We start from the raw sequence: 15,671 nt of genomic DNA, 5'->3' as shown, positions 1-15,671 counted from the left end.
ACTGAAGACAGCTCATTGTAGGATATGGATTTTGAAAATATTTGGGCGTTCTTTATAAAACACGCTATGCAAGTAACTATTGATGAACTCTGGTAAAAAGCCTAAGCCATACCTGCAAGAAAATGTAGCCATATTATAGGTTCCCTGTGAAAGTAAAATTTGCGATCCAGTGGCTGACTGAAAATTCAGGAAATGGAACCTGTATTACATAACAATTCCTTCACTGGTAAGTGTAGATTTTTGAATTAAGCTTTCTCTCTCCCTCTCAATCTCTATCTCCCTCTTATTAGGCATAAGGAGAAATGAATGGAAAAAATTGGATAAAATTCACATTTGTAACATGATATGTAATCACAACATATGAACTTATAAGATTTTTTTTAAATTACATAAACTCTCTTTTAAGGTAACATTGTGGAGGCTTTTTCAATCTTGTAACCAGTTGCTTAACTGCTAATTGCTCAATTTTCAAGGGAAACTAATGGTCAGCAAGATTCCAGTGAATTTTCATTTTGGTTTTCAGAGTTTTAGCTTTCCTTAATAAACTGTTACATTTGAGATAATTTTTCATCTTTTGAAAACAGTGAGACAAAACCAATTTTTCTACTGAATTTTTCTGGGGGACAAAAATATTCAAAATACTTAGAAACAAAATTTACAAAAAAATAGTTCCCATCAAATAAATTTTTATATTCATAATTCAGATAGTGTTTTTCTGTGAAGTAAATCTGTAGCTTTTTGGATTTTTTTAAACTGTAAGAAAGTAAAATGAGCTGACTTGACAGTATTCTTTGAAAAATGGAGTAGCAAACTTCTGGAGTAAATGTATTGTTATGGCGCTTTGTTTTTTTAGCAAGATAAATAACTTTTATAGAAAGTTCCAAGCTAGTCTCTGCATCACCCAGTTCTACACCTGAATCCACTTACTTCAACTCCATGTAACACAGTGCAGCTACACCCTTTGTTAATAACTGAGATTTTTTTTATCTAAACCATCTTACAGCTCTGCAAAACTGTATGTGGGAACCATCACAATTTTATGAGACTCATCAAATATCTTTGTGTTCCTTATCGCATCAGCAGGGTCCATGGGTCTTGTAACAACATTTCTTCAGAAAGACGATTCTATGAATTGTGGCAAAGCAAACTCTGCATATACAACAGATTCAGAAAATCTTACATACTCATATCTGAGAGCAGTGGAGTGCTTCTTATTCAATGGCAGAACTGGTCTTCAGAAGCAGGATTAAATTCTTACAGAAACTGCTAATTTCCAGTGTGACTTCATCCTGCTGAAGCTTAGCTTCTCAGCTGTAAATCATCACTTCCTTCTCTCCTTAGTCTATGCAGATTAAGAAGTGTTGGTCCTCCAGCTTTCACATGCAATATAAGCATATGCATGTACAAAGGTTAAGAGAAAAGCAAGTATTTGATGGTTTCCTCTATTAAAGGGTAATTCTTTAGTGAAAATGCAATTAAAATAGACTGTTAAAGTGCTGCTTTTGTTGTAATCATGAGACATCTGTCTGATTCTGGAAAACTAAAAGGCAGGTGAGAAACAATCTGGATACTCTCACCTTACTTTGCAGCAGCTGGTAGATTCAGGGTCCTTTAGTTTATTAAAAGAATTTCTTCCTAATGTCTAATTTAAATCTACTCTCTTTCAATTTGAAGCCATTCCCTGTCACTCCAGGCCCTTGTAAGGAGTCCCTCTCCATTTTTCTTGTAAGCTACTTCCAGGTACTGGAAGGCCACATTACGTCACCCCAAAGCTTTCCTTTTTCCAGGCTGAACACTCCTAATTCTCTCAGCTTTTCCTCATAGGAGAGGTGCAGAATGGATGTAAGAATCTCATCCTTTCTTTGGAAATGACATGTGGCAAATAATACTTTGGAGAGTGAGAGACTTGGAAGAACAAATTCCTTTGACTGGCATTCACCTCCACTTACGCTGCCTGTGCCTAAACCTCTCAGCTTCGTAACAAGATGTTTTAGCTGCATCTCTGACTCCCAGTACCCACCTCATGATTTCACCCTTTCAGCGCACACTTAAGATGTTTTAGGTTAATTATAGAAATGCAGCAGCACATAAGTGAGTGAGAAAGAGACACAGAGATGATAAGAGCCTGCAATTATGTGAAGGGTTTAAATGCTGAGGAGACTAGGAATATAAAAAGCATGAAACATGGGCTAGTACTAGGGTGGATGAGACATAAAAGGAGAAAGGGGAACACCCAGTGAATTCTCTGGAAGAGTTTACCAGACAATGTAACTATTAAACTGGGAGACACTTCTAGGAGAATGATTTCTCACTTGGAAGGTTCAAGACTTCAATAGTTTCATAGGGAATAATTTCAGATTTGTGGTGACTGCAGAACTGTCTTCTCTGGCTTCTCTTGGTATGTCTGCATACACAGAGAGATTCATAACTGCACAGACATTGATAACAACACATGGCTCCTTCGTGACAGTGACTCCTTCATGACAATGATTTTCATCATATATTACATGTTTGGCATTCTTATCTCATCAGGACTTCTGCCCATCAACAAGACTGCTGCAATGCTGCTTATATTTCTAAAGACCATATAGCTCCAAACAGCTGTTGTGAGACAAAAGAAAACCTGTCAGGATGGCATTTTCTTCTTATTCTTGAAAATGTTAAGTTTCTTTCAAAGACTACACTGGCCTGAGGCTTAAGAGAGGTAACATTTGGCTCTGTGCTAGGACAGATTTTATATGTCAACATCCATTGGATTTAGAAATAGCAGATTTTAAGTGAGAAGTTGCTTTTAGAATCTGATAGGTCAGGATATACAGTATATAAAATTGTTTGGTATATTATGAAAAATTTATTGATTTTATTGGGACATTTACAGAAAAAAAATTACCAAAAGGCTGAACTGAAAAATATAGAGAGGACCCGATCCTACAGAATTGCGATTTCTGAATGCATTGCTAAATACTGTAAATAATCTGAAGTCTGTTGTAATAAGTGTTCTATCCTTTAAAGCTTTTAAAGAATCATGGCTATATTTTTAACCTTTTCTAATTTTTTTTTAAGTCAAAAGCTGAATAGCAGCTGTGAGGTTTTCTAGGCAGTGTGATTTTTTTGTTCACATTTTTACCATGCAGAGGTAAGGACTCATGTTCTGATTCTGGCTGCAGCCACAACAGTGTTTTGTTGGTTGAACAACACATCCAGTTTTGCCTATATGCATGTGTCTCCTATATATATATATACATCTCTCTATATATATATACAGACATACATGTATTTAATTTTTCTCTCCTATTAATAATCATACACATTGAGGCTTCATGCTCTGGTGTGTTCAGGCTGTTCTAGGGACATGCAGATCACGTCCACTGCAGATCTGTCTGCTCTCCAACACCCTGTACTGCCTGTGCTTCTCTTGTCTCTGGGGTCACTCCCAACAGCTAAGTCATGAGCAGTGTACACAGCATGTGGGGGCCCTGGTCAGAGCTAGAGTGTTATTCCTCTAGATGACATTGCATAACATACCTCAGTCGGTTTTTGCTCCTCTGGTTTACTTGAGACTGTGATAACACTTTATTGCAGAAAGCAGAATTATTTTGGCCTAAGGAATACCTTTAGCTGGGCAATTTTCAAGTGAATACAAGGAAGAAAATTATATTTTGGAATTATGTATGTTGTGTGGTGCCTCTTTCATTTGACCTTGCAATATATGGGAGTGTGTTGGTGTGTGGACTGATGAGTTCACAAGTACACCAGGATCCTAACTGTGAGTCTTGCTGGATTAGAAATGTAAAACTTGAGGAGATAGTAGAGAAAGCAAAAATTTAGTTAGACAGTAAACAAGAAAATACAAACTGTCTCATAGATTTTTCAGTGAGAGCTGGCTCTGTCTCAGCTTCAGGAGAGTCTGTCTCTCCCTAGCCAGAGGGAATGCAGGATGTGTCAGAGAGGGTCTGATTGGGGAGGAATTCAATGCAGCTATCAGCAGTGGACTTCTATGTAAATACTGCAACACCTCTGAACCGAGCAACAGCTGAGATAACACTGTAAACTAATCTCTAGTGTTGGCGAAGCTGGTCAATCCCTCACATTAGGTGCTTTCTGTAGAAAAGATGTGCAAGGGAAAAAATAAGCAGATTTAAACTATATATGGCAACTTACCAGGGGCTAAAATATGCTGACTTTTTAAAATTGAAAGCAGTATATGGTATTTTTTTCTTTGAAAGGGTGCTCTGTGCCAGGGTATAAATGCTTAGAAATCCTTGCTTCTGCATGAATTCTTGTGTAAACAGGCATCACTATCAACAAAGTATTTCCAAGTGTCTGTTATGTGTGCCTGATCAATTTAGATAAACATATACTTGCTTGGGGTCTTTATCCCACCAGTATTGATTTTGGTTGATTTTCCATCAAGACAAACCAAACAAAGAGCCAAAGCTTGTCCAGAGCAGAGGCACTGAATCACAGTGTTTTGCTGCTTTGACCTTTTGAGGTCACCGCATTTCACAGTCCTACACAGCCTTTCTTAGGTAGCTAAGAAAAAGAAAAAATCAATATATAAATACATACATATACACACATATAAATACATGCATATAAAATATATATGGGCTTATATATACTGATGTATTAAATATACATACACAACTCTGTACAAAAATGGTGTCTCACCTGGAACAGGTTCTCTTTCCTTGCAGCACTTAAAGAAAAGCAGGAGCTTATCCAAGAAGTTTGTGGCTACCACCTCTTTCAGAGCTGTGCTCATAATTTGGCACTAACCCAAGATACACTGGGGTTGGGGTGGAGCTAACCACCTCATTAATTGTGCTAGAAAAAAGGAAACTGATTCCACAATCTCTGATTTCAGAAGAAATTAAAGTCTGAGGGACTCCGACGCCCCCTTTGGATATAGTTTAGAAACAAATAGCAATTTCCAGTTGTCGCATGCTTTGTCAGAGTTAAACCACTGTGCAAAGACTGCTCTTCCCCCAACACTTCTCAAAGACCCCAGACTGCAGGTTGTGTAGCATTCACAAGCTCTTTCTTTCCACATAATTTAAGATGTATACACCCATGTGATGTCTGCCAGCCTTTGTATGGCATCTCATAAACTGGACCTGTGTTTAAGCACTTGAGTGTTCCTCTCTTGATTTTGAATCTCACCATTCCCTCCTGTCCCAAACCTCAATTCTCCCCGCTGCATCCTAGCATTGTTTCACAGGCAGACATGGGGCATTTTACAAGATGAGCTCCTGGAGGACACTGTACTCCACATTATAATGAGTTTCTCTGGGACGTGAGTTGACAATCTCTGCTTTCACATACCAGGCCAAACCCACTCAAGGGATGCCTCTCCAGTCTTTCTATTTTTAACAAACAAAAAAAAAAAGTCCTGAAGACACATGGATTTTCTAGGTTCCACCACTGGAACAAATTATCAATGTGGATGTTTCAACAACTGAGCAGGAAAACAACTGTCACATTACATTAATACCATAGCTGGGTTTTGTCCAAGCTATTTCCATATCTCATCCTCTGTCCTAGACATATCACTATCTCTCATGGATCTGGTGTGCATTAAAAGAGCAAAGATGAGGAGTTTAAGTATAAGCATATTAACTAAGTGACCACATCCCATTTTGCGCTATAGATGTCAGCCAAGCAGAGAAAAGGGTGATTTTTGCAGCATGTCCTCATCAAAGTTTAAAAGAAATTGAGTGTGCGCTGCTCCTTCCTAAGGCAACACAGAAGAGCAGATGCCGCCCCCATGCAGGAGAGGAGCCTCAGTTGTTGGCACCGAAGTAACTTTATCGCTCGTTGATTAAATAGAAGCTCGACTGGCCTTTTCTTTTCGGTGGAAAAATGAAAAGCCGGGGGAGAGAACACCCGTGCGGCTTGCCTCGCACCCTCCGCCAAGCCCGAGCATCACGAGTTTGAGGCGCCGCACCTGGTCGGGCACCGGCGGGTGCTGACCCCGGGGACCGAGCCGGGCTGCGGGCGCGGCGGCCCCTTCCCGGCCCCTGCCGAGCCCCTGCCCGGCGGCGCTGACCCCCGGGGGCTGCTCTGGGCTCCCTATTTGGCCATGCGGCGGCCGGGGCCGCGCTGCCCCGCGCCTGCCTTACATGGGCCGGGCGGCCGCGCCGCGCCGGGGCTGGCCCGGCTCCATTCATGGCTGCGCGGCCGCTCAGTGGCGCGGAGCCGACCAAATAAGGAGAAGGTGGCTGCCCCGGCCCGCCGCGGCCCCGGACGATGCTGCCCCTCGGGGGGTATAAATTGGGGCGTCTCCGCCGAGGCAGCACCCAGGGTCTCCTCCGCTACCCCCCCGCCGCCGGTGCTGGTCTGGTGAGTAGCGCGGCCGCATCCGCAGCCCCGAGGGGCGGGCGGGAGGCTCCGGGTGGGACGGGACGGGACGGGACGGGATGGAATACACGGGAGGGATGGACGGGAGGCACCGCCGGGCGGCGGACGCCGGTCGTGCAGGCGCGGCCGGAGCTCGGGCCGTGCAGCTCCCGGCTGGGCGCTGCTTCTGCCGGGGACACCGCCCGGCCCCCGCGCAGCATCGGCCGCCGCGCTCCGGCGGGGAGCGCCGCTTCGCCGCCCGCGAAGCGCTCTGGGCAGGACCGATCTCTGCGATTTAAAAAGCTTTCCCTCTCTTTTCGATCTGCGGCTAGAGGGATCCACTAATGACGCTCCAATTGAGCGTCTTGCAAGCTGGGGCGGCTTTAAAGCGCGGAGAAGAAGCGACTGACGGGTCCCGTTAGAGCCCTGGCCACGAACCGTCGAGCATCCTCCAGGACGACTCAAATTTCCCGCTCCCGCCGCAGCGATCCGGCCGTGCCCTCCGGGATGGCGGGCGGGAGGGCGCGGAGGGGGCTGCCCGCGGGGCTCTGAACGTGCCACCGTGCTGTTTTCCAGGTTCGTGCTTCCTTCCGAAGATGTGTGACGACGAGGAAACCACCGCACTGGTGTGCGACAATGGCTCGGGGCTGGTCAAGGCGGGCTTTGCCGGGGACGATGCCCCCAGGGCCGTTTTCCCGTCCATCGTCGGTCGCCCGAGGCATCAGGTAAATTCAGAGGCAGGACCGAGGGAGGACACTCCATAAAAAGTGATTTTTTAAATGAAAACATTTGCAATTTGTATTTTTTTTTTTTATCCTGGATAAATTACTGCTAAGGTTGCATAGTAATATGAAGTATCTTTGATCAGTAGGATGCTAATTTTCCTCTGTATTGTCCTGTTTACAAACTCCTTTGTTCATGATATTGTGCAATTTACTTTCAGTCAAATTTTTGGAAATCAGAAACAAATAAGAAAAAAGACCATGAATATAGGAGGTGTATTATAAATGGGGGAACACATTAATCTCATGGAAGGAAAAAAAGATTTTATGAGAACACTTCAGATTCTATTGACTAAATATTTTAATAATGTTAAATTTATTTTCTTGTACAGCCGTTCAGGGGTGTGACTGCTTGTACCTTTCTTGAAATAAGATAGTTGGAATTGCAGAATCATAGAATATCCTGGCTTGAAGGGACCAACAAGGATCATCAAAGTCCAATTCCTGGTCCTGCATGGGACAGCCCTGGGTGTCACACTATGTGCCTGAGACAGTTGTCCAAATTCTTTTTGAACACTGTCAGGGTTAGTGCTGTGGCCACTTTCATGGGGAGCCTGTGCCCTATCATCCTCTGGGTGAAGAACCTTTTTCTAATATCCAGACTAAACCTCTCCTGACTCAACTTCAAGACAGTTGTCTGTGATGCAGTTGTTTGGGGTCTGTGATGTTGTCTTCCTCAAATAATACTTTTCTGTGTTTTCTTCTCTTAGGGTGTAATGGTTGGTATGGGTCAAAAAGATTCCTATGTGGGTGATGAAGCTCAGAGCAAAAGAGGTATCCTTACTTTGAAATATCCAATTGAACATGGCATCATCACCAACTGGGATGATATGGAAAAGATCTGGCACCACACTTTCTACAATGAACTCCGTGTGGCCCCTGAGGAACACCCTACTTTGCTCACAGAAGCCCCCTTGAACCCTAAAGCTAATCGTGAAAAGATGACCCAGATAATGTTTGAGACCTTCAACGTACCTGCTATGTATGTGGCAATCCAGGCTGTCCTGTCCCTGTATGCTTCTGGTCGTACAACAGGTAAAATAAACAAATAAACACCATTTAGATTCTATTTCTGTTCAAGAACTCTCCTTCCTTTCCATTCCAAATAGGAAAACACACCATAACTCATTCAATTTACAGAAAAATAGGTATTTTTGGTTTATAGCAATTAATGATAACAATAGCATAAAAGCGAGTACAAAATAGGTCACATTGTTTTTTCCATGGACAATTTGCATTGCTTTTGGAGTGGCACTGCTTGTTGTGGTGCAAATGAGGAGATGTTCCTGCAGGGATACTGCAGTTACAGAAGTGTTACACCAGTTTAAGCATTTAAACTGGACCAAAAGATGCCCATTATCAGACCAAGACAGTCACTATTGCAAATATTCTTACTGCTCAGTATAGTAGCAGTGGAAGACTGGTCTTATGGACTATCTTAAAATATGTATGGAACAACTATTCTGTGTGAAAATTCACACCCCACAGGAATGTCCAGGCAAGCAAAGGCAGAAAGAATTGGAATGATCTTTGTTACTGAAAAAGAATGATGACACTTTATACTGCCTGAAAAATCCTTTATTTTGTTGTGTTTCTTGCTGCTTCCTGTGAGCAAGGGCTCTAAGCATTTGCTAGGTGATTCCAGCTGCTCTCTGACATTTCTCTCCCAGGTATTGTTCTTGATTCTGGAGATGGTGTCACCCACAATGTACCTATTTATGAAGGGTATGCTTTGCCTCATGCTATCATGCGTCTGGATCTGGCTGGCAGGGATCTGACTGACTACCTCATGAAGATCCTCACAGAGCGTGGCTACTCCTTTGTGACAACAGGTCAGTCCTTCAGCTTTTCTCTACTGAGAAAATCCTCATGTCTCTCTTGGCTGATCATCTTCTCCAGTATTGTGCTTATCCAAAGCTTGATTTGATTCTCCTATATCTACAGCGGAACGTGAGATTGTTCGTGACATCAAAGAGAAATTGTGCTATGTTGCACTGGACTTTGAGAATGAAATGGCCACTGCTGCCTCTTCCTCCTCTCTGGAAAAGAGCTATGAATTGCCTGATGGTCAAGTGATCACAATTGGTAACGAACGTTTCCGCTGTCCTGAAACCTTATTCCAGCCATCCTTTATTGGTAAGTGTTCCCAGGAAATTCTCCTTTCTGTAGGAGGTATGAATGAATCAGAAGATTTGGAAGGTGCCCCGCTCCTCTTCCTGCTTACCTAAATTTGGCACAAAATCAGACATGAATGAATAATAATTTAGATAATTTGGTTCCTGTAAGATGGGCTTGATGTGAGTGCATCTGGTAGTTAGCTGAGTTCCGGGCTCTTGTTGCAAGTTTTAGATCAAGTTTTTGGGTCACAGTTTTTTAATGATAAAACATGCAGTTACAATACCATCATTAAGGAGTTGGACTCCATGGTCTTTATGGGTCCCTTCCAACTCAAGACATTTTGATTTTGTGTCACTGGTGGCAAGAATAGCCTTCAGAGCTGCATTTGCAAGGCTTGCACTCAAACAGTATCTATTTCCATGAAGCAGTAAAGTGTCAGAGAGGGGAAGGACATGGAGCGAAGGTGTGTGTATATTTATATACACTGTAATTAACATTGCCGTGGTCGAGATGGTAAGCCTTGCTGGTTGTGCATGCAGCTGACGGATACAGCAAATGTTTATACTCTTAAGTCCCAAGTGGTACATGCAGTTGTTCATCAGCTGACTTCTTACTGTGGATCCAGTGTCAGCCCTTTCAGGAGGCACCTGTTAAAATTAACAAATTGGAATGCAACCTACAAACACTTGCTTCTTGTTTCTTTTTTCTTACCATCAAGTACTAATATCTTATTCCGTGTCATGTCTTGCCTTGATGATTCTGAGTAACATAGACTACACTTTGAGTAGACTGAAGAAGTTACTATTGTCTTCTTTAGTTCTACTTCAACTATTTTTATTGTCTTCATCTGCTGTCTTTATTCAACTAATGATTTTAGTGAGTCTGACATAAACCAATACTTGCGTTTTCTGTTCTTGATACCCTTCTTCCATTGCCATATACTAAATGAGTTTGTCTCGCGTCTACTTGTTTTCTTACCGTATATTTTGAGTCTCTTGTCTTTGCACATGCATTATGATTCTTACCTTTTCTAACAAATAATATTCAATTCCTAAATTAGTTTTGTAATTCTATTTTTTTAATATTTTTCTGTAACACTTTATAATCATGAAGCATTTTTACAAGAAAAAGGCCAAAGAAGCTCATATTAATCATGATGAGAAATGCCACAGTTTAGTTTCATGGAGACCTCTTGTATAATTCACTGGCCTACTGTCTCTTTTTTCCTCAAGGTATGGAATCTGCTGGTATCCATGAAACTACCTATAACAGCATCATGAAGTGTGATATTGATATCCGTAAGGACCTCTATGCTAACAACGTCCTCTCAGGTGGTACAACAATGTACCCTGGCATTGCTGATCGCATGCAGAAAGAAATCACTGCTCTTGCTCCTAGCACTATGAAGATCAAGGTAAGGAATTTGTATGTGTTATAAAATGTGGATAAAGGTGGAGACAATGTCCACTTCATTAAACTGGGATATAGGAACAACACAAAAATGAGATCAACAGCTGATGGACAGATGAGCAGAAATTCCATTTAATCAGAATAATTATGTTAGTTAGAAGGAAGTGTTAGAAAAGAAGAAAATATGATTACAGATTTTTTAAATACATTACATGTATTGTAAGAGCTGCTGAAGATCAATACCGTTATAGAAATATTCTTTATTTGCTTGAGGAAATATCTAGTGGTGTGTAGCATTGACAATATGGATTAATTGTTCAGAAATGAGGATTTTGTTGCTTTTTTTTATCCTAGATCATTGCCCCTCCTGAACGCAAGTACTCTGTCTGGATTGGTGGCTCCATTCTAGCATCTCTGTCCACCTTCCAGCAAATGTGGATCAGCAAACAGGAGTATGATGAAGCTGGTCCATCCATTGTACACCGCAAGTGCTTCTGAGCACCTCCCCCTTCAATTTACTTCCCACTCAGGATGACGACAATATGCTTCTTGGAGTCTTCTGGCAAACCTTCCCGAACTCTTCAGTCATTGTACAGTTTGTTTACACACCCGTGCAATTTATTTGTGCTTCTAATATTTATTGCTTTATAAATAAATGAGATCTGGGACTTGCAACCTACAAAATATTGCCTTTTGTTTTACTTTAAGTATTTTTGGGTCAGAAAAATGAGACTTGTAAAAATAAACCCTTGGGATTTGGAAACTCCCATCAGACCTATGAATACTTTTACTGTATCCATGTCCTAACTGATGTAGGCATGTTAGGTCATGGTTTTCTATTAGTAAGAATTTACACTTTATAGTTTTAATTTTGAAACCTGGAACAAAAGAAGCAATATATTTCAAGGCTTATAAAGAAAAAGCCTTAGGGTAGACCCAGTAAGTAGAACAAGTGAAAGGAAACCTCTCATACTCACTCACTCAGTTTAGAAAGATTCTTCCATCCCATTTATTGTAACCCAGACATTTCAATATTAATTTATTAAAAGCCAAAGCTTCTGTAAAAGAATTATGTTAATACATTTAGAATGTGATTTATAAATAATTAACTTAATCCTAAAGAGTCATGCAATTGTTTTCCATGAGCTATAAATATTTATGACAAAACATTAATTGAAACTGACAGCTTACTCATCTTCCCCTATCTCTTCAAAGCCAGAGATAAAGAAGTGAAGTCTTTATTGTACTAATGCACAAGAATCAAACTTTTGCTGTATAAACCTACAGTTGTTACAATCACAATTATTTTCACATTATCATTCATATGTTTTAGGCAATTTTTAATCCTTAATCTTTGCTATCCTTTCTTGCTATTTGACCCAGATACTATAATCATAAACTGCACACTTTCTGTGGGCATTTGTGTTCCTCACCAAGACTTCTTATAAGTGGGCTCTTTGACTTTTTTTTTTTTTTCCAAAAAGTAGTAGCTAAAAAGGGAAGTACAGAATGATCTGGGATATTTTTGTAAGAGTAATGGAACCAGTCAGTGTCATAGTTTGAACTATGTAGAGACTGGAATATGCCGAAATTTGATTTAGAAAATCAGTTAAAGCATGTATCAAACTGTGTATGTAGTTAGCTGAGTTTCATCAAAGCTGTTTGAAAAGATAAGACTTTATGCTAATTTTATAATTCAATGTTAATTTAAAAAATAATTTACACATTTGTTTGGAAATTTTCTGTTCCCCTTTGCTCTTATTTTCTTGAAAGGCATTAAAAATAGTTATTAGATGTGGTCTGTAACTATATAGAACAAATTTTACTCTTTTCAAAAATATGAAGATATATTTAATGTTTGTCCTCAATTTACTTGTCATTAGGAGGCATTTTACTGGGTGAACCACTGTAATTTCCTACCATCCCCTTGCAATCAAAATATTAAAATATTTCTAGACATTTTTGGGGTTGGGCAGAGAAGCTGAATGGAATTGTCAAATATAAAAAAAAAATAAACATAAACATGGCATGTAAAAAATTTTACAATTTGGACATTCATTTAAATATTTTAGGCAATGATAAAAATGAAATTTTAGTGATATGACAACTTAAACATAATGTGAAATAGTCATTCTAATACTGCACACAGTATTACTGAAATGTTGCTGCAAGCAGGCCTTTTCATTATTAAATACAGATTTATTAACTTGTGAATCTGTTAAGGCAAAGTCAATAGCCTCCACTGCTCTCAAGAAGGTTCCCATCAAAGGTAATTATTCTGAAGTTCACACCATGGAGAAATTTTTCATGTCTTGAAAGCATGGGAACTCTTCCAGATGTGTGACCAACACAGATGTTTGCCAATGTCTTTTGCATATCGTTGTTTAGAGCCATTGCAGTTTTTCACTTGACTTGCTTGCTAATTTGAAAGATTTGGCTGGGCAGAAAGGTTATCTCAGGTATTAGTGTGAATTAATAGGGTGATACTGGACATAAATTGCAACTTATTGGAGCTTAAAATGTTAAGCAAGTATGCAAAGGGTGTACTACGTCAGCCCTAGTGGATGCCTGCCTTGACTGGCTCTGACTGACAGGTCAGGAATGGCAGGCAGCATTTGGCATCACATTCACAGCTCTCATCAGGGATTCACTGCTGAGCATGTGGGCATGAGCAGGGAATTGAAGGAAGCCACTGATTACAGGACTGATGGAAAAATTCCTTCCGCAGGCATTTTGGGATTTGTAATTCACAGTTTGTGGAAATGGATATGAGCAGCAAGGATCGTACAAAATAGTCATGTGCTTGCATATAGGTAGGATAGGACTAAAAAAAGTATCAATGCCTTACCCTTTCCTCTTCTTACAGTGTTTTCCCAGATGCATTAATTTTTAGTGCAATTATCCTGTATTTGGCCATTGAAAATGATATATTCCCACTCAATGCAGTGAAAACTAGTAATTCATTCATATAGGAACTATAATAACTATTTCTGGAAGCAAAACTAGATCTAATTTGAGAGGGATTTGAATATTAAGTCACATAATTTAGCATTCAAAATACTGATAAGAGAGGCCACTGTTAACCTTTGCCTTCTGTTTACATTTTACAAGAATTAATGTGCTATACATTTTGCATACAAAATGAAAATGGTAGAATGGGATGCAGAAACTAACTGCAGAGCACCTATATGATAGGTAAAAGTACTTTGGATATTTCCTTGAAAAAGATTTAAAAATATCTGTACTCAAGATTGTTGTGGTAAACAATCTTCACCTCTGAAACACCTCATCTAATGAAGACATTGACATTAATTTGAAGACTAAAGGAGCCCAGATAACCTTCACTGCTTTTGATGAGATGCCCTTTCAATGGAAGAAGAACAATAAATGTTTAACCAAATTATAGATTCAACACACTTGTTTTGAAAAGCAGTGTGAATACGTGGCAAAAGGTGTCTCTGCCACACTGAAGGGTGTCTGGTTATTTGACTTTGCATCTCCCTACTGCTCTGTATGTAAAATGGAGTGGAAGGAATTCTGTGGAGGTCAGTCTGATGTGATTCTTAAGCTGCATAAAGAAGCTTTATTCAGTAGGAAGGGCTAAATAGTATTAAGAAATACTGAAATACATCAGTAAGAGCTGAGACAAAATCTTATTGCCTGTTCTGGCAGTCAGAACAACACTGCCCAGTACTTATGCTTTTGACTGAAAGTCACTGAGGTATTATCACTGCTGGCTGACCCTCAGATCTTACAGAAAACTTTCCTTGTAGACTGACGAGCATATTGGCATTTGAGGAGTATTGAGAATTACCATCAAAACACAATGCTTTTAATATCTATAGCTAATGAGTCTTTAAAGTTTCCTTAAAAATTGTTAGCGGAGTCATAAATTTGATAGAGTTGTCTACTTTGTACTAATCTTCTCTTAAAAGGTTGTTTTGGCTAAAGCTTTAAGAAAGTCAGCCTGAGGGAAAGCACTAATAGGAAAATTTTTGGCTTGAATAATTGAATTCTGTAGAGTGATATTTTTTTTTAACATAGAATGAGAGGGTTTTATACTTAGAAATCATTAAGTGACTCTAAATTTATATGACCATCAGATTAACCTACAATACTAACACTAAAATAGAAAAAAAATAGATAAAATCCTGCTGTTTGGATAACTGTATATGAGGCCTGGGCAGAGAATGATACTTGCTTCCAGTAATGGCTGAACCCTGTCCTACTCCGAAGCACCCTGTGACAGAAGTCTCTGTCATTATCAAGACACGAGAAATAAAAAAAAATACTATAAAATTGAGTGATTATTAAATCTCATTCATTATATTTCAGAAAGAAGCAATTCAGGCAGTTAATATACTACCAATTACCTTTGCTTTATATCCTGAGGATGGCTACAGTTGCTGAAACACAAAAAGTAAGCAATCAGAAATGTTAATTATTGGAAGAAAGTTCCAATGCTGTTATATATTTAAAGGATGGATTTAATTTATGATTAAGCTGTCCAGTGTGAATAATATTGGATGAAATTAATATAGTAGGCATTAGCACAAATTAATATATCTGGTGGCAATTTTATGTTTCATCATAAAGGTAGAATTCACAAAATACAATATTGTCTACCAAATACAGGATAGTATGCTCTTGTAGAAGAGATTAATTGTATTTTAGAAACATTTTTTTAACCAGGAGATATATATTCATGTAGAGAAAAAAGTGGATGAAGCATAGCTTAAAGCTTTATTGACATAGATTTGTATAACATGTAAATGATATAATAAGTCTGGGAAGGTAACAAACAAGATGAAGGTAGCAAGGCAGTAAGAAAGAGCTTAAAGATTAGTACTGAGTCTCTAAGCCCCTCAGGTTTAGATCACCAGAAAGGGTGATTAACATTATCATTGAGATTATCATTGTCAATGATAATGAGGACTACATGAGCTTTCTTTCCAAAGGGTCCCAAATGCCTTGGGAGTTACAACGTGGTTTCTGGACATGCTTTTGCAAAAAGGTGATGCT

At 39.7% G+C, this 15,671-nt stretch overlaps 1 protein-coding gene across 1 annotated transcript; it reads left to right on the top strand.

Annotated features, from left to right (window-relative positions):
- Positions 1-6,283: 6,283 nt before the first annotated feature.
- Positions 6,284-12,373, top strand: ACTC1 (actin alpha cardiac muscle 1). The gene is made up of 7 exons (XM_053980449.1): positions 6,284-6,342; positions 6,916-7,064; positions 7,832-8,156; positions 8,792-8,953; positions 9,066-9,257; positions 10,472-10,653; positions 11,004-12,373. The coding sequence occupies exons 2-7, from the start codon at positions 6,936-6,938 to the stop codon at positions 11,145-11,147; spliced, it is 1,134 nt and encodes a 377-aa protein (XP_053836424.1). The 5' UTR covers positions 6,284-6,342; positions 6,916-6,935; the 3' UTR covers positions 11,148-12,373.
- Positions 12,374-15,671: the final 3,298 nt, after the last annotated feature.

This window comes from Vidua macroura, chromosome 6, assembly GCF_024509145.1.
Source record: "Vidua macroura isolate BioBank_ID:100142 chromosome 6, ASM2450914v1, whole genome shotgun sequence".
In the NCBI taxonomy this organism is placed as follows: domain Eukaryota; kingdom Metazoa; phylum Chordata; class Aves; order Passeriformes; family Viduidae; genus Vidua; species Vidua macroura.
Note: the sequence above shows the minus strand (reverse complement) of the source record. Positions and strands in the feature narration are given on the sequence as shown.

Coding starts and splice junctions, on each gene's coding strand:
- ACTC1 (XM_053980449.1), top strand. CDS start 6,936: ATGTGTGACGACGAGGAAACCACCGCACTGGTGTGCGACAATGGCTCG. Junction 9,258..10,471: donor ATTCCAGCCATCCTTTATTG/GTAAGTGTTCCC, acceptor TTTTTCCTCAAG/GTATGGAATCTGCTGGTATC. Junction 10,654..11,003: donor CTAGCACTATGAAGATCAAG/GTAAGGAATTTG, acceptor TTTTTATCCTAG/ATCATTGCCCCTCCTGAACG.